The sequence below is a fragment of the Besnoitia besnoiti genome, chromosome III (genome assembly GCF_002563875.1).
Source record: "Besnoitia besnoiti strain Bb-Ger1 chromosome III, whole genome shotgun sequence".
NCBI classification, from domain to species: Eukaryota; Apicomplexa; class Conoidasida; order Eucoccidiorida; family Sarcocystidae; genus Besnoitia; species Besnoitia besnoiti.
Window position 1 is genome coordinate 3,392,746 of NC_042358.1, and position 19,941 is coordinate 3,412,686.

A 19,941-nucleotide genomic window follows, 5' to 3' on the forward strand; every position below is an offset into this window, starting at 1 on the left:
ACAAAGCTCACAACTGGTTTGACGATGGGCACTTAGAAGTGTATGTCTGTATTTGCAGACAAAATGCTAGTGATCCCATTTTACATATATTTTTTTATGTAAATGGGAACGCTCGCATTTACAGGCTTTTATGGGATGCACTCATCAACTGCAGAGACTCTTCGTGCCCCGTGTTCGGTTCTCGAAGGCTTCCTTTGCAGGCGAACGAGCAGCTTTACCTGTAGGGAGCTGGAAGCACTTGATTAGCGCACCTTGTTTGGTGCAGGCCAGACAGACAAAGTAGTTCTTCTTATGGCGCAGAGCGCTGCAAAGTCGAGTTTCAAAATCAGTGGAGGGCATCTGCCGCCATCCGCACGCGTGCTACGGGCGACTGGGCTTTTCCTAATCACCAGCAGAAGCACCGCGAGTTTTCGCTGCCTTGCTGTCGGGGGTTCGACGCTCTGGCAGGCTGGCACTGAGGATCCTGGCTGGCATGTGCGCATATGATGCTTTACAACTTTTTCACTACCCAGTCTACATAAATATGCACATTCATATGTGTATAGAGGGATATTTGAATGTATAGAAGACTTTTTATGTAGTAGGATGGTGTCCCTGTCTTGTCCAGCCCTACGCCGTGTCCTTTTGAGGCACTTTTATTTGACAAGTCCGTTGCATCTTCGCGCAATAATGCGACAAACACTTCAAATCGTTTGAACGTGGGCAGCAGAGACCGGGTGTCTCACAGTGGAGGTGGAAATGTCTCCACGGGACGCATTTTTGAGCCTCAGCACGTTTTGAGAGAAACTCTTGTTAGATCTGTATACCGCAGGAGATAGAATGGTATCGATACTCGAATACCACTTTCATGTCCGTTTTGTTCTAGGCGTAGGCCCTGTATTCCACGCCTAAGTCATCATAGCAGAGAGAGAACTTCATGAGAGACACATATACATTACGCAGCTGGGTGCGTCTAGCTCAGCATACTTGTGAGGCACAGCGCAGCAGAGGGGCCTCTTCGGGGGAGCAGACTGAGGGAAGGGCATCTGCCAGAACAGAAAAACGATGTCCCAGAGCCCAGTGGGGGCAGACAGCTGCGCAATGAAGAGCACGCAAGGGGGAGATGTGGGCGGCGGGGATGAAAGGAATGCAGCGGATAACGGAGAACGAGGCCGTCCTTCACGTTAGTTTTCAGCCTCGATCTCAAGAAGGGCAGCATCAACCCTGGGGCAAAGACCAGGAGGGAGCTGCTCCTGCCTGGCTGTAGCTTCAGAGCAGCGCCCACCCTGAACCCCTTTCTTCCTAAGGTGCCAAACTGCCGTTTGCGCAGACAGATGTGGGCTGATGGACGAAGCCTTGAGGGCTTTCTGCACTGCCTGCCGCGAGAGAATCGGGAAAATGAAGGTAAAACGGGTGGGCGGTTTGCTTTGGTGTCTCACTCAGGCCCTCAAAAGCTTCAACGTTTGGCTATACTCACTTCAAAGGCAGTGCTAAACCTAAATCCTTCTGCGAGCTTAGGTGGTCCAGAAGTCGTGCGTCTCCGCTTTTAGAGCAGCAACTCCGGATCCCCGATCGATTTCGATCCAGCGGGATCGTTGTCGCTTCGAAAATGTCTTCAGGGTCCGAAGCAAGTGGTGCGTTTGCGCCTGGCGTGGACGAGGACGTGGTAACACACCACAAGAGTCCGGCGCTTCACTGCAAGTTTCAATTGTGCTGGTGGACCTCTCTCTTCCTGCGGTACGAAGAGATATTCTTTCGGGCAACAGCGGGAACAGGAAAGCGTGGTACATCAGGTTTTTTGGCTGTTGCTAACTCACCAATTCAGTGCATCTACCCTCCCTCCTCGCGCGTCCGCGAGCTTGCGCAAAGTCTCCCGTTCGCGCCCCTTTGCATTTTTTCACGTCGACTTGGTGGTTTCGAGGCGGATCTGCCCTTCTATCCTTGTGCGGCTCATCTGCTTTTCAAGTTTCGGTTAAATTCCCTGACTTGTCGTCTCCCATAGCTGCCGTCGCTTTGTCCACCCCTCTCTGGAGTGCCCCCCGCCCCGTTCCGCCTTTAGATCAGGTCACGCTGGGCAAAGCTATGTCACTTTTTTAAGCTTCGATTTCCGGGCGGCCTTCCCTTCCAGCCATGTAGCATGCGTTATAGAAGAGCTCGCCTTCTCACACTTTTTCTACCTTGTCTCCTCTCCCTCCTTGCACTTGTCTCTGCTTCTTCCGCTCGTCTTGTCCCAAAGAAGAGCGTCGCACACGCGGGAGAAGCCGCCGACAAAGGGCGGAGCTTGTCTTCTCGCTTCTTTTTTTCCCTCGTGCTCATTCTTCTGCCTTCTCTCTTCTCTGCAGGCCTCTGCGTCTGCAGCTTTGCATCTTCCCTGCATAGTGCGCCTGCTTTCTCTGTTGACTACCACAGAGCGAGATACGCCTCGAATACAGCGGCGGCCCCAGCACGGAACACGTTTTCTTCCATACGCAGACAAAGAGTCCTTCCACCTTGCGCCTCGTCCAGGTTTCCTCAGCCCTCAACGGTCTGCAGCGGCGCGGAAGCCCGAGGGAGCCCCTCGCTCCTCTCAACGCCCCCGGCCGGGGTCTCGGCGTCGCCGCACTCACTTTTGGTTCGCGGGAGTGTCGTTCGCCGCTGGCGTTCGCCTGTGGCTGGGCCGTGTGGGGCGTTTGTCTCTTCTCAAGTGTGTCCTCGGTCTCTTCCTTTCTGCGCCAGGCTCGTAGCTCGCAGCGGGCCTCGCGCGTCGCCTCTCGCCTCCCGTCAAGAACTGGGCTGCGCCCTCGCTTGCTTCCTTCCTGGCTCACTTGCGTGGCTGTCTATGGAGAGAGAAGGCGCGAGGAAGCGGGGCCGGGGAGGAGAGGAAGGAGGCGGCGCCTCGACCGGGAAAGGCCACTCTCCTCCCACCTGTTACTTCACGCTCAGAGTAGGCCGCGCTGCTCACATCATCACGACGTCGCCCAAGGACGTTGAGTCTCTGTTTTCTCTGTTTCTACGCCAAGCATGTGGCGAAGAGAAGACGCCCGAGACGGAGCTCGCCTTCTCCGGTGCGGTCGCTGGGGAAGGAGGGCCTGCGAAAGTCGTGAAGCCTGGGCTGGACCAGGCTGCCGCAGGCGGGGGCGGAGGAGACCGGCCCCACGTCCTCCTGGAGCCTCAACCCGGCAGGCTGGAGGTCAGGGCAGACGCAGGGCCCAGCACGCAGGAGACCCCAGTCGACAGTGAGAGAATGTCGCCGCGGGCGCCGCCGCCCGCGGCTCCGGAAGGATCTGGACGACACGCAGAGAGAGGCGACGTGGAAGGCCGCAGAACCGCAGTGAAGCGTTCGGACGATCCACTCGCAGACATCTCGCTGCATGTGATGCGGAGAAGCAGCATCGGCGACGTTCTCGCGTGGGTTAGGGCGTCTTTGTTAGAAGACAGCGGGGCGAGGGCCGAGAGCTCGGAAGCAAGCGGGATGGGCGGCGCAGCGCCGCAGCTTTTCGGAGGCAAAACGCAGGGGTCGGAGCGCGCGTGTACTGGTGGTGAAGAGTCCACCACGCCTTCGTGTGCATCGCGTTCTCAGGAGGAGACCCAGCTGAAAGACGTGAAGGGAGAGGGAGAGGAGGCGAAGCACCTCCACTCGCCCCCGAGCGACTCTCCGGCTTGGAAGAAGCCGCGAGTGTCTCCAGGCGTCGACGCGCCGGAGGGGATGGAGGAGGCCGCGCGCCGCGTGAAGGAGGAGCTTGCCTCGTCCCCCCTCTCCTCTTCCTGGTCACAGAGAGAGGAGCGGGTTCTGTATATCTACACAGACGGCGCCTGCCGGTCGAACGGCCGCGGGCGCGAGGCGCGGGGTGGCATCGGCGTGTTCTTCGGCGACGGAGACCCGCGAAACGTGTCGATGCGGCTGCTGGGACAGCCGCAGACGAATCAGCGCGCCGAATTGCAGGCGATCCTCTGCGCCATCCGCCTCCTGAAGGCCTGGGAAGACGGCGGCCGCGGCTACTGGGGCCCAGTCGGCGCAGCGGGCGCCAAGGGCGAGGCTTCGGGCGACGCCGCGAGTGAGGGCGCTCGGTCCGGAGGAGGCCCCCGGCAAGCCAAAGACGCAGGCGGCGGCGTCAGCTCGTGTGGGCTGGTCGCAGCTTCTGATAGAGTGGCTCCACTGTCGCAGAGGGCGGGCTTGGCCCCCTCGGGGCGGGCGGCCTTCGCGACGGTCGCGGGCAACGGCAAGCGGGTGAACGGGGTGGAGCTGCCGCAGGGCGACGGGGGGGGGACTGTCACTCGGCGCGCTAAAGTCGACACGAGTCTCGACCGCGGCGGCGCCCCCTGCGGTGGGCTGCATGCCGATCGAGAGACGTTTTTCGAGATGCATGACCCCGTCAAAGTGCGCATCTGCAGCGACAGCTCGTACGCGATCAACTGCATCACGGAGTGGGTCTACGCGTGGAAGATGAATGGATGGCGAACGCGGGCGCGGAGCGAGGTCTGCAACCGCGACCTCGTGGCGGAGATCGATCAGCTGCTGCAAGGCCGCAGGCGCGGAGACGCGCGGTTTTCGTCGCTTCCCGCGACGACGGGCGCCGACCCCGTTTTTGTCAGTGGCGGGTCTGACGGCTCCGACGGTCACGGCGGGGGCGAGATCGCGCGCTTCTTCGAGAAGCCGAAGGAGGTCGGCGACGGCCGCTCCTCGGCTGCAGCCGAGGGCTGGGGCGGCCGAGGCTCCATCGAGTTCGTCCTCGTCAAGGGCCATAGCGGGAACTACGGAAACGACCGCGCAGACCAACTCGCCTGTCAGGGAGCTGCGCTGCCTTCTGACGACGAGGAGGCGGCGCAGTGACGGCGCGTCTGTCCGCAGGAGGGCGGCGGCGCGGCGGCAGTTGAAGGCGGACACGCCGCGACGGGGGCACGCGGGGCCTCAGGGCGCCTTCTCTAAGCGAGATATGTGGAGAGCAGTCTCGTGAAGACGAGCTGCAAGTCGTCGCGAGTCGAGCTTCGAGATCCGTGCAGAAAATCTGTTTAGCTGTGGCAGAACACTGAAAATGCTTTTTCAAGTCACTCTTGTGGATAGAACGGTCGATCGAGAGCCGCAGCACACGCGGCACTCTGTAGGACGAGGCGAACAGGTAGCAGATGAGTCAGAGCTCGCTCACGGTTAACCGGCTCCGTTTGTGGGTGCGCCACGGGGTCGACCCCCCTCAGAGGCAGACAGAGCTCGCACGAATTGCGCAGGCAAAACGATGCTGAGCGACGTGGCAGGAAGTGCGTCACGTTGCTACCTCCTCACGAAGACACACCCAAACATGCACATGACCTCGCATTTCTTTTCAGCCATCATTCGCCGCGTTTCACTCTCTCGCTTGTCACAGAGGAGTGCCGAAGCGGCGCCGCACAATCGAGGGAACGGCTTTGCACGACCCTGTCGATAGACCCCGTCGCGCCCTATAGCTCGTTCACGGAGACGATTACTGCCTCCGTATGTAGATGAACTACGTGTGCTGAGCGGGACAGGCGCGAGGATGGTGTTTCGGTCTTTCTGCCTCGGGATGAGGCGGGGCAGATTTTCGATGCGAATTGCCTTCTCTCGTGAGAAGCAGAAGCCAGGGCCCCCTCGTAACCATGAAGTTTCGAGTGGGAATCCAGGCTGTTCCTTCCTCTGTCGCGTGCGCCGTGATTTCGACTAATACCCCGAAGCTTTGTTTGGAGTGCTACGCTTTTGTCTGCATATCTGGGTTTCTCCCCTCTACACGGGTTGAAGAGACACAGAAGGGCTCGAGCGGAAAAGGGTCTATCTTCAGCGTTACTGGGGTTCGCTGTAAAGGGACCTGGCAGCGGGTTCGTACGAGTGCCTCCGCAGCCGTCCTCTGAGGCTCTACAGTACAGGCAGGGGTGAGAGTCCGACAGTGCAGAGGCAAGCGACTCTGTTTTCAACTGCGCAGGGGGTGATTCTCAAGGTGTCTCCAACAGTTCTGGTGGCGGAGATTGTCTGTTGGGCGCAGGTGGCGAGCAGGGGACTCTGGGCCCGAGCCTGGTCGGCCTCTGCTTGCTGTCCCTTCCCCTCCCCCCCTCCTCTGTCTCCTCGCGCCCGTAGCTCCATCCGCTCGGAGAAGCGCAACTACTAGCGTCTTCTGTGTTCCTGCTCCCCAGCTCTGCCTCAACTCTGGGGATTTCGTGTTTCGTTTTTTTTCGCCTCCAGCATCAGGGATATGCGTGCGATGAAGCAAGCTTCTGGAGACTGACTCAACAGTAAGTATCTTCCGTCGCGCCTGTCCTCGCGGCTCCGCACACACAGCTGTCCCCCGGACGGAGGCCGTTGCCCGTCTCTGGGGTTTTCCTCGTTGCTCACGTACTTTTTTTCCTTTTCTGCCTTTAGGTGTGAATGCTCGCCTCCAGTGTGGTGGAGGCAAGGGGCGGAAGTTTCGCGTGTCTTCGGATATTCATTTGGGCGGGATTTTCGAGTCTTTGGGAAGTGACTTCGCCTGCATATCGGCGAAGGCATGCACACGTCGACTCTGTTCGTGTCCTGAGATGCGTCCACGGTTGTGCTGCTGTTGCCTTTCGGCAAGTTTTGTTATTGTCGTGCGCATCTCCTGATGTCATGTCCGTCCAGCTTCTGCAGTCGCCCTACCCAGCTGCTTTTCACCGCGAATGGCGTCTGGGCATCCGTGTTGCCGCCCGGTCTGCGTTTTGAATGAAGACACAGCACTTCCGACCCCCCTGCGCAGCTCCTCTCCCTGCATCTAGTGCGCGCCGCACGCTGCACTTCTCTCCCTTGTCTTCTTCCAGCCGCCTCAGCAGGGAATTTCTTTCCTCTCTCGCCATTCTTCCGCCGAGGTCCTAGCGAGCGGCCAAAGTTTTCCAAGGAATCCGCTCCCGAGCCGGCTACTGTCTCTTCTGTCCGCGCACTGGAGCCCCTTGCATAGAAAACAGCGAGAGAAACGGAGGCAAGAGCGAACCTCCCCACCCCCCCTCTTGCCTCCCCCGCCTTTGCCCCTCCTGAGACAGAGAGAGAGAGAGGAAAAAAGATTTTCCCAGGGGTAGCAGGCATTAGAGGCGGACAACCATTACTGCGCATTCCTGAGGCCACCACGGAAGAAGACAGGGAGCAGCGACCAGCTACCCGCTCTGTTCAGACGTCCCTGCGTCCCTTGGGGCCCCGCTTCGTCTCTTCTCGCCACTCCGCCGAGCGCTGCGCTGCAGAAAAAGATGCATCGGGCTCCTGGCAACCCCGGGAAAGTTCCCAGGCTGCATCTCAGCGCGGCTCCGCGTGCTCCGGCGCCGCCCGTGTGTCTTGAAGCCGATCTGTCGGCGGTTGGAGACTTCGTCTGAACCCCGTCGAGGCACGCAAGGCGAAGGCCTCGTCGACCTCTTGCAAGCGACTCTGGAGTCTGAACTCCTCGTTTCGAAGCCCCCCGGGGCGCCTGGAGGACGGAGTAGACTCGTCTTGGGCCTGGGTTTGAGAGGCGGGTTCCCGCCCAGGGTTCTTGCCCTTTAAAGAGAAGGGGCACGGGGACTGGATAGAGAGGCGAGTGAGAAGGAAAGGCAGGCGCCTCGGGTCTCCTTTTTCTGAAGGGCGTCCAGCGACAAGACGACCTGGGGTCAATTTTTTCTCGCGGACGCGTCTGGGTCTCCTTCTCGCTTCGCCTGGTCTCTCACGTGCGCTCTCATACGATCTGAGGGCGGCCGTGGCTGCCTGGAGCATGGATATCTCAGCAGCTTCTGAGTGAGGCGTTTTCTGAAGCGGAGAAGATGGAGGCGTCGCTCGACTCGAAGACAAACGTCTCGGAGGGCCTCGCCATCGCTTCAGCGGCCTCTTCGCTGGAGTTCACGTCGGAGTCTGACGACCTCGCCTCGCCTCTAGAGGTCCCTCTCGCGTGTATCCTCGCCTCTGCGCCGCGCTGTGCGGCAAATGCGTCTCTTTTCGAAAAGAACTCGGTACGCGGCAGGCCCGGGTTCAGCCGAGACGCGCCGGAATCGTCCCTCCAGAGTGCGCGCTGTCCAGACTCTGCAGGCAGCACCGTCCACAGAGACTTGGCATCCGGATGCCGTCTTCGGAGGGGCATGAGCGCATGCGCTACCGACGCCTGCGATGCTGCGTTTTTGTCTAGCAACCTGCCTTGCAAGGAGAGGCCACGCGAAGACTGCGAAATCAATCGCGAGAGACTGCGGGAAACTCTCGGCTGTCAAGCGGGTTTCTTTGGAGCCTGTGGAGACGCCCTGTCTCCGCTTTGCGTGCTCCTACGTGAAGGCCAGGCATGCCGAGGGCGCAGGGAAGGATGCGGCGCAGCGACTTTCTCGTCATGCGGGAGGGACGAGGCGGAAATGCAACGAGCAGGAAAGCTGCTGGACGGTGGCTGTTCAAAATCTGAACCAGAGAATCACACATCGTCTCCAGAAGCAGACGCATGTCAGACCGCGATGCCTCACTTGTCCTTCTCCCTCTGCGGCCCTTCTCTCATCTCGGCGTCGCACGTCGCTTCCTCATTGGGTCCACACAGTTGCAAGGACCCGCAGGAGGCGAGCTGCTTATTCGAAGGCCAGTTCCCGCCGAAGGCGGCGGTCTGTTTCTCTTCAGACAGAACGAGGCCGGAGTTCCTAGCATCTCGCGCTGAAGGAGGCAGCCAGGCGCCGCGTTCCCAGGTAGCCGGTGGCTGCAGCCTCGCATGTCATGTCTGGAGCAATTCAGGCGTGGAAGCGCGTTCCGCTCCTTCTCCGTGCAATCCAGCGCAGACGCTCTTGGCCTCGCAGGCGGCAGCCACCGAAAGCAGTTTGCAGTCAGCGTCCGCGTCGAACGGCCTCGACGGAGAACGAGTTCAGCTCCTCGCGCCTCAGTGCATGGGCGGCAAGGAGGGAACTTTTCCTGAGGTGGTGCGGGGACACGCAACTGAATGCGATTCGCCGACCTCAGGAGTTGCTTCACGCCCTAGGGCCTCGGAGGAGAGCAGCGAGCCAGATGGCACGTGCTTCGGCGTGTGCTGCGAGAGGAAGAAAGGGGCAGAGTGTGAGGTCTCCGCGGACAGGGAGAGGCGTCTCGCCTCCGCCGCAGAGCCTGAGCCAGCGGACTGGGACAGCGAAGAGGAGGAGGAGCTCGAGAGAGAACGCCAGATCGCGGCGAACTACAAGCCGTTGTTTATTCCCGTTGACGAGGAGCTCGGGAAGAAGCTCAACTGCTCCTTCGTGCGCGGCGACCTGCGGATTTACCCCAAGAAAGTCACGCAGTTCGGCGAAGTCCACTACTCGCCGCGGTACGAAGACGAGCGCTACGTCTACCGACACGTCCTCCTCTCTAGCGGTGTGCGAAAAGCCGCCGAAGAAATGACTCGCCTCCACTCCAAAAGTGAGTCATCGCGAGGACCGCGGCTGCATGTGAGAGGGGAGACAACTCCGAAAGAGACCGGGCTCCAGTCGCTTCACTGGCGTCTCGCTGTATCGCGATCCAAGCAACAGCTCTGCACGTTCGTCGATGTGCATGGAAGTAGATGTATATTTCTAGCTAAATGGAGGACCAGAGGCCCAGCGGATTGCGTATGGTGCCGTAAGGGGGGGTTATGCATAGCCAACTGCCCCCCCCCCCCCCCGCAACGACGGAAACTGGGGGCCCAGTGGCAGTGGATGTGTAGTCGTCTTGACAGGTAGATCAGAATCTAGGGGGTAGACGAAACCGAAGGGCGAAGGGTCCGCCTGCAGAGTGATGAAACTGCCACAGTGTTCATGCGCCGTTGTAAAGAGGGATTGGTAGAACCTGCAGATGGGGAGATAGAGACTTTGAGGAGATTGAACACCGCGTAGGCGGTGCGAATCGTGGGCGCGAGACCTCGAATCAGACAGCGGCGCTGCATTTCGCGTTTCTCAATTCATGTGGCCTTCAGCCGGTTTCCTGAGCGAAGAGCAGTTCATTTACCAACTGGGTATAGATCTCTCTCCTGGATGGCAGCACTTCATGCGATTCAAAGGTGAGGACCCGCTTCGAGTGCCTGGCAACCTCGCCCACGAATATGTTTATCTTTCGCGGTGCTAAGACACCGCTGCATAGATGGCTTTCCAAAAGGAGGAGAGCACGGGCCATTCCGTCCTGGGTGGGAGAGCGGCGCAGTGGCCTTATCGTGTCGTGGAGGCGAAGAAAGGACCGGAGTGGAAGTGAAGGGGCTCGCGCTCCGGGCTGTCGTCGCAGCTGTCGTATCCGTGGCGAGGACGGTCTTCCACTCCCGTCTGCGCGGGTGCGAAGGCGAAGCAAGCGAGTTGATGGCGAAAGAGTGGTGAACAAACCTCTTCTGTGGTGACGCAGCACAGATTTGTAGCCACGGCAGAGGGTCTGGAGTGCCGCGGGAATGCCTCGAATGGGGTCATCCCGCGGGGAGTCGGCCTCTTCCTGCGCCACGGCCAGCGCCCAGAGCAGACGAGGGGTGATCCAGAGAGAGTGGCGAGAGACTCCTCTGCCTAAAGGGCTAGATTAGATTCAGACTCGGGTGGAGAGTTAAACGGAGGCTCCGGGTTAGAGCGGCAACGTGCCTCGTCTGTTTCTCGAGACCGCTCGGGGCTCCGGGCGCGAGGTTGAGAGGGAGCACATGTTTGCGTTTGGCGTTTGTTCATCTTCAGGGCGGCTGCGAGAGCTGATTCTTCGCCGGCCTCCGACGACCGAAGACGAGAAGCGGGACGGAGCTCCAGGCCCCGAGGACGAGGTAGGCGAAGGGCGAAATCATCTGCAGGCAGTTCGCATCCCTCAGCTCTGTTCCTGAAGAAACAGCAGAGTTTTGACTCCGGTCGCCGATCTGTCTCAGCTCTCTGGTCGTCTCCAGCTCGGCGCGGTCTACGTAGCGTCAGAGACCGTTCGGGAACTTTTTCTTGTGTTGATTCTCGCAGATCTCGGTGGACTCGGACGACTCAGACTACGAGGAAGCATATGCATGCGCAGAGCCAGAGAGGAGCTCCCCTTCTGAACCCGCGGAGGCCCTTTCAGCGAAGAGAGATCCCGCCGTGTCTTTGGACTCTGATCAAGCCAAAGTGGGGCAAGAGTCCCCAAGCCCCGACCTCACCCAGGCGCCCTCTCGCGCCCGCTGCAATCCCGCCGGAGAGGGGCGAGGGAGAATGGCCTGTGCCGATGGAGAAGGAGAGGAGCGGGAAAGCGAACAGGCGAGGGGCAGCAGCGTGCAGCAGCCGCGAGAGGTGGCGTCTAAGCCCCGAAACCCCCCTGGTCTCCTGCACGACTCCAGTCTTGAGCGCAGTCTGCAGTCGGCGCGCTGTGTTGTATCTCGCGCAAACCGCGCTGAAGCCAGCCACGCTGGTGAAGCCGCTGTCGATTGTCTATTGAACTCTCAAGCTCTCGAAGCCCCTGCGCCAGAGGCTTCGCGGAGTTGTTCGTCGCTGCCGGTAGCCGCAGGCCGACTTGCAGAAGAGGGAGGCGGTCGACGCGCAGGCAAAGAGGAGGAGCGCCCAGCACTTTTTTCTCACAGTTCACAAGTCCGTAGACCCTCCGAGGCTCGCGCAGCTGGTCGCGCTCGCCCCGCGCGGAAAGCGGAGGTCTCTGTACAGCAGCAACGTCTGGGTCCCGCCAGCCACCGCAGAGCGGAGAGCCAGGGCCTGCGAGACGCTCGAGAAAGCCTTGAAGGCTCCACCGCAGAAGACAGCGAAAGCTCGTCCTCTCACCGTTGTAATCGAGTGGCGACGACGCGCACTCGCGCGCTGCGGCCGCGGCATAGCCGGAGTGAAGCTTCCGTGAATCCACAGAGCGCGGCAGGCGCAGAGAAAGGCCTCGCCGCAGCGGGGGGTTCTTCTGCAAGCACGCGAGGGCGCGCGGGATGCGGGAAAAAGCGCGTGGCGGGAGCTCCCGCGGGGTTTGAGGCCCACGCGAAGCGACGCCTACAGAGTGGGGACCGCGTCGCGGGGGGGCTGCCGGCGCTGTGAGGGGATCTCAGCTGCGTTCCCCGGTGCTCGCAGGCGCTCTCGACTTCGAGTGACCGTTTCCGCGGAGAAACCGGTCACGAGAAGCCTTGTAGAAGAAGGAGGCATTCTCATCTTGTCAACGAGACAGCGGCTGGTCGCGCGCGCCCTTCGCGCGTAAGTCCCTGAACGGTTTGATAGCAAGAGGATAGACGGCGCTTGTTCGCCTGGTTCGCGCCCGAACTCGCGGGGCAGGCGCAGGCGTCGCCTGTCCTAACAGGGAGAACGCTCGCGCGAAAAGAAGGGATGAATGCGTTTTTCGAAGCAAGCTTTTCAAGCATGTGGAGTGGGAAGAGATGCTTTTTTTGTTTCTCAACCGATTTTGCCACGAAAACCCTCGTGCCAGACATCTTTCAGTCAGTCGATGCCTTCGCGGTAGAGGCGCAAGGGGAGCCTCCCGGCCGGTGCACCTTCTGACCGTTCTCTTCCTGCAGAGTTGGAACCGAGGGAGAGTTCGACAGTTGTTTTGTCTAGGGTATTCGTGTGATGCGCCTGCGGCAGCGAGGCCCGACGGGTACCTGGGCGATCCGAGATTTCGCGCGAGTCTGCAGTAAAGAAAAGAGCAGCGGTATGGTAGGGTCGCATTGCCTCAGATGGATCCCTGCGGTCCTGTCTGGAGGCGCCGCGTCTTCAGCTGCTTCCCTTTTCTTTCTCAGTCCCGGGGGGCCTAAGTGTTTGAAACAGGGAGAGCAGCTAGATGAATGAGTCTCTTTTCCTAAAATGAAGGAGACAAGGGTGGGTTTGGCAGAGCCCCTGTTCGTCGTTCCGCGCAGCGAGCCCCTCAAAAGCAGCTTACTCCGGCGCCACGTCATTTTTCCGTGGGCCCCGCCATGTCGAGGAGATGCAGATTAGACGGTGAATCCGGGGAACCGGTGTTTCAACGAAGCGGCCTCACGCGTTTCGGGTCTTTGTGCGACGACGACGGGTTGTCTTCCACGAGAGTCTGTTCACACAGCGTCAGACCATGCGTGGCTAGTTGTGCAGAAGTGCGTACCCAAGACGTAATGGGGAAGGAGAGACAATTTATGCGTGGATTCGCTCGCTGAGTTCAAGAGGCGCACACGGGGGCGCGAGGTGTTCATGTTGTCCTCTGAAGAGGGTCTGCGGTCGCCTCACAACGGTGTGCTTTCGCGGCGTTTCCGAGAATCGGTTTCTATACCTGTGTCAATGTGTGGAACGGTTTTAGAAACGCGTTCTTGTAAAGATCTACACTGACTGCGTCACCGCGTTGTGTAGTTCAGACTGTCGCTGTCGAAGGCGTTACCGGCATTGCCCATGTGTGACGACCGCGACGCTCCAGACGTGTGACCGTGGGCGCGGCAGTATTTTTAGCCTCAGGATCTGCCAGGCAGGTCGACGAAGAAAGGAACTTGCACAGCGTACGCAGTTTGCCGAGTGGGAGCGTCTGGAGCTAGGCATGCGGTCCTGCAAGGACTGACCGCTTTGCAAGTTGTGAACTTGCACCTCGCGAATCTGCAACAGAGCAAGCGCCTCTTCGCATGCTGCGAGATATGCTGGATGTCTCGCTACTCGGATTCACCATACACATGTGTCAGCACGCACATATAGCTGTTCTTCCAGCATGTATTTACATGCACTTGTATAAATGTACACATATGTAAATGTGCGTGCGTTTACAGCAGCTGCTGCTCACTCCGGTCCTTCGCTGTTTTTACCGAATTCAGCGCGTGCAGAGGCACCTCTCTCACGCATTTATTTCCGCAGCGCTGCTTGTGTCCCTTCTTCTTTTCTATAACTTGTAGTTGTGACTAAAGCGGTGTGAGTCGTCCCGAAGATACTAGCGTGCCCAGATGTCTGGCTCACAGTCATCAGCGATTGCAACCATCCACTCGGCCGTGTTCTTCCCCAATTTGTCTGCAAACCTCCATTTTAGCCATTTGCCGTCAGTTTTGATTGCCTGCAGAGGCGCGAAAATGAACGTCTCCCGCTGCAGTCGAGGCGGCAGGCGTCCGCAGGTCTCGGCAAGCTTTGCGTGGCCCCGCATGCACACACGAAAAAGCGTTCATTCACCAGCTGGATGGGTATGTAGGTCTGAAACGCGTATTTTCCTCAGGTAATACAAGACCGTTTCGTTTACTTCCGCCGCACACTTTTGTCGCGTTCATCGGTTGCTTCCGGCAACATTTTGTGCGGAGAAAGTACAGCTCTCCTGAAGAAGGCAAGGCGTATGCCAGACACTTGCACTGGTGTGTTGGCGGTGAGATTCGCTGCAGCGTGTTGGCATACAACTGCAAGAACGGTAGATCTACTTTTCGCTCGATTCTACACGAATTTATACGTCGAGGAGACGCCAGACTGGAAAGGGGTCACGGACGCTTCCCCGTGCCCTATGTCGAGGTTTTTGTCGCCGAAACCGCAAACACAGCCTGGTAACTGCTGAGACAAACGCACAGGCCGGTATCGCTGCACGCCTGTTTCGTCCTTGTGAAGTCAGTGACGAAATGTGTGAAATGCGCCTGTGTCTGAGCACCCCGTCGCCCCAGCGAGACTACGCTAGGGCGGCGTGACGTGTGTGCCGACGCAAGGCGGGCGTCATTGAACTTTTTTGGTGTGTAAGAGTCGAGGCGACGGGTGGAGCGAGGAGTGACATTCGCAGTGGAACGGGAAATCGTCGTCGTCCCCTGCCCAGCGTGTTCACGTCTCCCTGAAAAAGTATACATCTATGGAGTGCATTTTCCAGCCTGTCTGCGTGTCTCTTGGTTTTCTCTGGCACAATGGAAATTCCCACTCGCCCGAGTCCTCCGGGGGGGGGGGACGGGCTTCGGACCTCTGTCGCAGAACTCGAGAGACCGCCTCGCTCGACGGCTTCTGCGAAACGGGGTCTCTGCTGCCCTTCACCCGAAGGCGCGGGGGGCTGCCGAGACCCGCCGTGGGGCGCCCCAGGCCCTACGGCTCCCTCGGCTTCCGGCGGCGCGCCTCCTGCTGACGCGTTCGCCGAGTCGCTCGCTTCGGTTCCCTTTCCTCCTCGTGCAGGCCTCTCCCTGTCTTCTGGCTTGCCGAACTGTCTCCCTGCCTCGACACGGCCTTCGCTGTCTTCCTTTCCTGGCGATCCCTCCGCCGATTCAGCTCCGGGCGCCTCCGTCGCTCCTGCGTCGCCTCCTCTTGTCTCCGCTTCGTTTCGTCTGCAGCCTCCGCCTGATTTTTCTTCTTCCTTCCGTGCCTCCTCGTCGTCTGCGCGTCGGCACATCTCGCCGGCTGCTTCCCTCTCCGCGGAGTCGTCGCCCGCGCTCCGGCAGGGTGGGGATGTCGTTCTTGAATCCTCGCGGGCTGCAGCGGACCGGCTCGCCTCCACGCGGCGAGGCGCAGCTCCGGTTTCCTGCGGCCTCTCTCCGCCCCTCCCTGGATTGTTTCTGCGCATGGGCTCCTTCCTCGTCGCCTTTCTGGCGGTCTTCGCTGTCCACTTACACATTGCCTCTCTCTCTCTCCTCGTGCGGCATCCAGTCGCCCCTGAGCCTCCCGAGCCCGTCGAGACGCCGGCGGCCTCCACGGCGGGGATCCTCCAGGAAGCGCGCGGGACGGGACAAGACTTCGCGCTCCAGGACGGCTTGCATGCAGTGCCAAGGGCATACGCGCTCGAGGGCGTCGCGTCCTCTTCGGTGTTCGCGCTCCTCCACGCGCAGGAGAGCGAGGCGGCGCGGAAGGGTCCTCCCCCTCCGGCGGAGGAAAAACCGCCCTTTGCCTTTGCATTTTCAGGGCTTGGAAAGAGCGAGAAGCCACGGAAAACCGGAGCGGAATCGCCGCTGTCGCACACACTGTCGGGGGGAAAGACAGCACCGTCCCTCGATTCTGCGCTGCCGGGATTCCTCTCCTTCTCCTCCAGCTTGTTCCCGCCCTCGCTCTTGACGGCGCCGTCTCCACTGCCCTCGTCATGGCCGTTCGCAGAGGACATCCTCATTGCGTGGCACCTTTTCTGTCAAGCTCTGGGTTGTCTCGTCTACGGCGCCGCGGCGGACTCCAAGGGACGCCAGTGGGCGCTCGCGCGGGCGCTGAAGGTCTTTACGTTCGCGTCTGTCTCCTTCACGGTGTGTGCCCTCGTGACGGCGGGGCTCTTCCGCGGAGACGCTCCGCCGCGTTCCTCCGCGGTTGCTACGCCTGCGCACGAGGCCCTTCCGCTGCTAGCCTCGCAGCTGCTTGCCAGCAGTGCGGTGGAGCCTCATTCGAGCAACGCGCACGAGGAGCCTGCGTCGCAGCTGATTCGGCGCGAGGTCCTGGGGAGTCACCGGAAGATCCGGCGAAGGTTGGGGAGCTCAGATGGCGAAGAGCGAAACGCGCCAAAGCCCCAGGAGGGCGAGGCTGCCGATCGTGCGCCAAAAGGGCGACGAGAGCAATCAAAGTCCCCGGAGCTGCCGAGCCGTATTCAGAACGAGGGAAGCGACCGCAGCGGCGGAGAGGCTGCATATGGCCCTTCTAGGCTTTGGGCTCCACAGCCGAGCTCGGAGTCTGTCGCCGCGTCTGAGATGCCGATGACGGGAGACAGCGGGGGCGACGCTGTATCTCTCGGCGTGCTCACTAGCGGCTCGTCGGGAGCGCCTGTACCCCGCGCAGGCTCTTCTGTGCTGTCGTCTTCCCTCGTCCCTGCGGCAGCTCTGGTGGGTGCTTCCTCGAAGGTCGTGCAAGAGCAGCCTGTGGCAGACGCCTTTTCGTGGGAGACGCCAACTGCATTCTTTCGTTCTGTGTGGCGCGCGGGGGTCCTGTTTTTCGAGCAACTCGGCGACTTTTTCCGAGCCGTGTCCCGATCTTCCTCGCGTGGTGCGGATTCTCTGGCATTGCTTCCCTCCCTCGTCTTTCCCTTCCTCGCACTTCTCTTCTTCTCCATGGCTGCTGCGGCTTGCGGCGGGATCGTCGTGGCTGCGCACTGCATGTGTTTCGAGGCTGCAGCTGCGTATCGCCTTGTCCTCGACTCCGCAGCCCCGCAGGTCGAGGGCCCTTCAGCAGTCTCCTCCGCCTCGGGTTCCGGGTCCCTGCCCGCCTCGGCCCCCTCGCTGGGCAGCGACGACTCGGCCGCGGGCACCCCGTCTGGAGAACTGCAGGCCCTGAGGGCTCCCCTGCTTCCCGATTTGGCTTCCGAGGCCCCTCGCGGCAGGTATGAGCACTTCTCAGTGGCGGCGGCGTGTAGGCTGCTGGGCAGCGAGGTGGCTTCCGTCTGCATCTGCGCATGCCACTGGCTCGCGCAGGGCGCGTCGTCTTGCTTCAGAGGTCTCCGGCCGTGGTTCCCGTCTGCCACGCCCCGCGCGATCAGCCGATTTGCCTTCGCGTCCTCTCCGTATATTCCCATTGCCTACCTCGTGGCTGCAGAGATGGTCGCGCACTTCTTTCTGCCGGCGGTTCTGTCGGCGAGCCTCTCAAAGTCCGCGGCGGGAGGAGGCCCTCGCCTTGCCGCGGCCCCTTTCCCCGTGTTCTGCTTGGCGGCGTCTTTCTCCTTTCCGCTCTGTCTCTTGCTGCTGCTTGTCTCGGAGTGGCTTCTGGTGGAAAACCCGTACTTCCTCGCTCAGCAGCGGTACCTCCAGAGTGCCATGCATGGGTCGCAGTCGCGGCGAAACAAAGAGAGTCCACGGGGCGACTTGAGCAGAGTCCATCCCGCGCCTTCTGATGTAGAAGACGACTCTGCGCCGTCGGCCGCGTCTTCACTCGTCGTCGACCTCCGCCCTACCTCGCCTGCAACGTACGAAAACCTGGCCTCGCCGCCAACCGCGTCCTCTCCCAGCCGCGTGGAGTCGCTTCTCGACTCGTGTTCAGGTGTCGCCCTGTCTGCTTCAGGCTCTCTCCCGGGCGGAGAATCTCATTCGCCCCCTTCTCTGGCTGCTGCGGGGGCCGAGCCAGAAGCCCGGGAGCCTGCCAGCGAGTCGTACGGCCGGGCGGAGGGTGCCGCGGCTGGGCCCTCGGGGAGACGTGGGCTGCGGGCGCCCCCGTCTGATCTCCTGGCTCCACTGCTGCCCTCGCCCGCGGCTGGAGAGGGCCGCCGACGTGCGTCTGCTCCACCGGCAGACGAGGTGTCTCCGCGGGCGTCGCTACCGCCACGGCCAAACTGGTGCCTTCCCTGCCTCGGCTCGGCCTGCGTGCCCTGTTCCTACCTCTGCTTCAGGCGTGCCAACGCTGAGCGCGGCGGCTGGTGCTCGAGATTGCCAGTTGTAGCGGCAGCGCGAGCTTCGCTGCAGATGTACCGGAGATACCTGGCGGCTCGCCATGGCACAGCGCTGTCGGGCATCACCGCGCCAGCGGCGTGCGTTGGCGCCGCCTTCTATCTCCGCGGATTTTTCCGCTTCCTACTCCTCGACTGCGTCGTTCTCGAGGAAGGGCATCAGGGTGTTTCAGAAGCGGTGAAGGGCTACGACGCTTTCGGCTTCGCGCAAAGGCAGGCTGCGAGTCAGTCCTCCGCTGGCTCGGGGGGTTCCTCGCTTTTCCAGCTGCTCGTGCCTGTCGCGCAGGCGGCCCCGCCCGCGGCCCCTGGTCACCTCCAGGCGGCGCTAGCGCCCGGCCTTCATCTGTTTCGTTTAGAAACTCCGGTGATGCTCGTGCGCGTGCTCACAGCGATTCTACCGGTGTTCCTCCTCTCACTGCTTCCGCCAAAGCCGCTGCAGATGGTGGGGAGCATTGTGTGTGGCTTCATGAGTTTCGGTATCGCCCTGACGCTGACAACCCTCAGTCAGCGTTTCCCTTCGATCCCGCCCATCTCGGCGTCGAGGACAGCCTCGCTGCTCTACGAAGTCGTCTTCTGCTGGTGCAGCTTCGCCCCGGCGTTCACTGTGGCCCTGCTCCCCCTCCAAGGATTCCACACAGGTGTCCGCGGCGGCGCTGCGGCGGCGGCCGCGGCCTGCGTGCGAGCGGGGGCCGGCCTCTCGATTCTCCTTGTTCAGCTCTTGTTCAATCTCCCGGTGTCGCGGAGTTTCGCGGACATGTTTTCGGGTGAGGACTCGCCGGGTCCGCAGCCTTCGAGTTCTGGGGGGGGCCTGGGCGAGACGGCTCCGCCTCCCCCGAGCCTGGCGCGCGGCGACGTTGCTTCCTCCTCCAGCGCGACTGCGTGGCACACAACGAGTGACGACACCTGCTCGGCTGAGGCAATTGCTGCGGCCATGTTCTCCTGCGCATTCTACGTGGTTGCTGCGGCGCTGACCCTCATGGTGACGACCCACGTGCGTCTTCCAAAGTTCTTTGGGGAGCAGCTCATTGAAGAGAGGCAGGACAAGCAAGCCGAGCTGGACGCTCGAGCCGCGCGGCGACTGCAGACCAGACGACAGGCCGAACGGCCCGAGCTCAGGCGTCTCGTCTCCCAAAGGTGGGGCGCACAGTGGGTCGAGGGCGAGGAGGAAGGTGTCGGCGTCCTTCTGGATAGGCTGTATCTTCACCTCATCAATCAGCCTGCGGGCGATGTGGGAGCGGATCTCGAAGAAGAAGACGACGAAGAACTCGCGGACGAAGGGCGGACAAAGCCCACGAATGAAACGTCCAGTCAAAGCAACAACCGCCGCAAGGGGAGGCGCGACGCAGAAAGTGCAACGTCAGGGGCAAGTCAGGTGCTGCGAAGCCGGAGAGCTGGTTGTTCCCCTGGCTGATCAACTTCTGCTCCCGCGTCAGGGTAATCCTACCAACTGATTTGAAGCCGTACGCCAGCACGCAAGGGCCTGTCTGCGCTGTTCCAAACACTCGTGTTGAGGCGAACTTGCACGTGCCTGTGAAATAGCTTGCGGGGCGGTGCATAGGACCGCAAGGTCTACGTGCGAGGCGAACTTGCACGTGCCTGTGAAATAGCTTATGGGGCGGTGCATAGGACCGCCAAGGTCTACGTGCGATTTTCAGTGCGCTTTTACCGCAGTCATATAGACAAGTCTGTCCCGTGGGGTCCAAAGGTACACATACGCGGAAGACCTTACCTCGAGGGGGGTGCTTAGGACCAACTGAACAGCACCTGTACCAGGAAGATGCTACGGTGTTGGGACACCTCACAGTCGCGAATGAAATTGGACTTCACCCATGGGAGCACAAGTAAATGCCACGCAGGTATTCATGCATCATTCGTAATGGTTGCTTGCCGTCGCG

The 19,941-nt window shown here is 60.8% G+C and overlaps 3 protein-coding genes across 3 annotated transcripts; all 3 read left to right on the forward strand.

Moving 5' to 3' along the window:
* Positions 1 to 1,588: 1,588 nt before the first annotated feature.
* On the forward strand, positions 1,589 to 4,789 carry BESB_047620 (ribonuclease HI protein; the record flags this gene model as incomplete). Its single annotated transcript, XM_029363213.1, has 2 exons — positions 1,589 to 1,716; positions 2,695 to 4,789. The coding sequence occupies 2 exons, from the start codon at positions 1,589 to 1,591 to the stop codon at positions 4,787 to 4,789; spliced, it is 2,223 nt and encodes a 740-aa protein (XP_029220579.1).
* A 2,909-nt stretch (positions 4,790 to 7,698) lies between these two features.
* Positions 7,699 to 11,850, forward strand: BESB_047630 (cyclin-dependent kinase regulatory subunit protein; the record flags this gene model as incomplete). The annotated part of the gene is made up of 4 exons (XM_029363214.1): positions 7,699 to 9,286; positions 9,819 to 9,902; positions 10,546 to 10,628; positions 10,810 to 11,850. 4 exons carry the CDS (start codon positions 7,699 to 7,701, stop codon positions 11,848 to 11,850), a joined length of 2,796 nt encoding a protein of 931 aa, XP_029220580.1.
* Positions 11,851 to 14,621: 2,771 nt separating this feature from the next.
* BESB_047640 (uncharacterized protein) lies at positions 14,622 to 19,457 on the forward strand (the record flags this gene model as incomplete). Its single annotated transcript, XM_029363215.1, has 1 exon — positions 14,622 to 19,457. The coding sequence occupies one exon, from the start codon at positions 14,622 to 14,624 to the stop codon at positions 19,455 to 19,457; it is 4,836 nt and encodes a 1,611-aa protein (XP_029220581.1).
* Between the last annotated feature and the right edge of the window lie 484 nt (positions 19,458 to 19,941).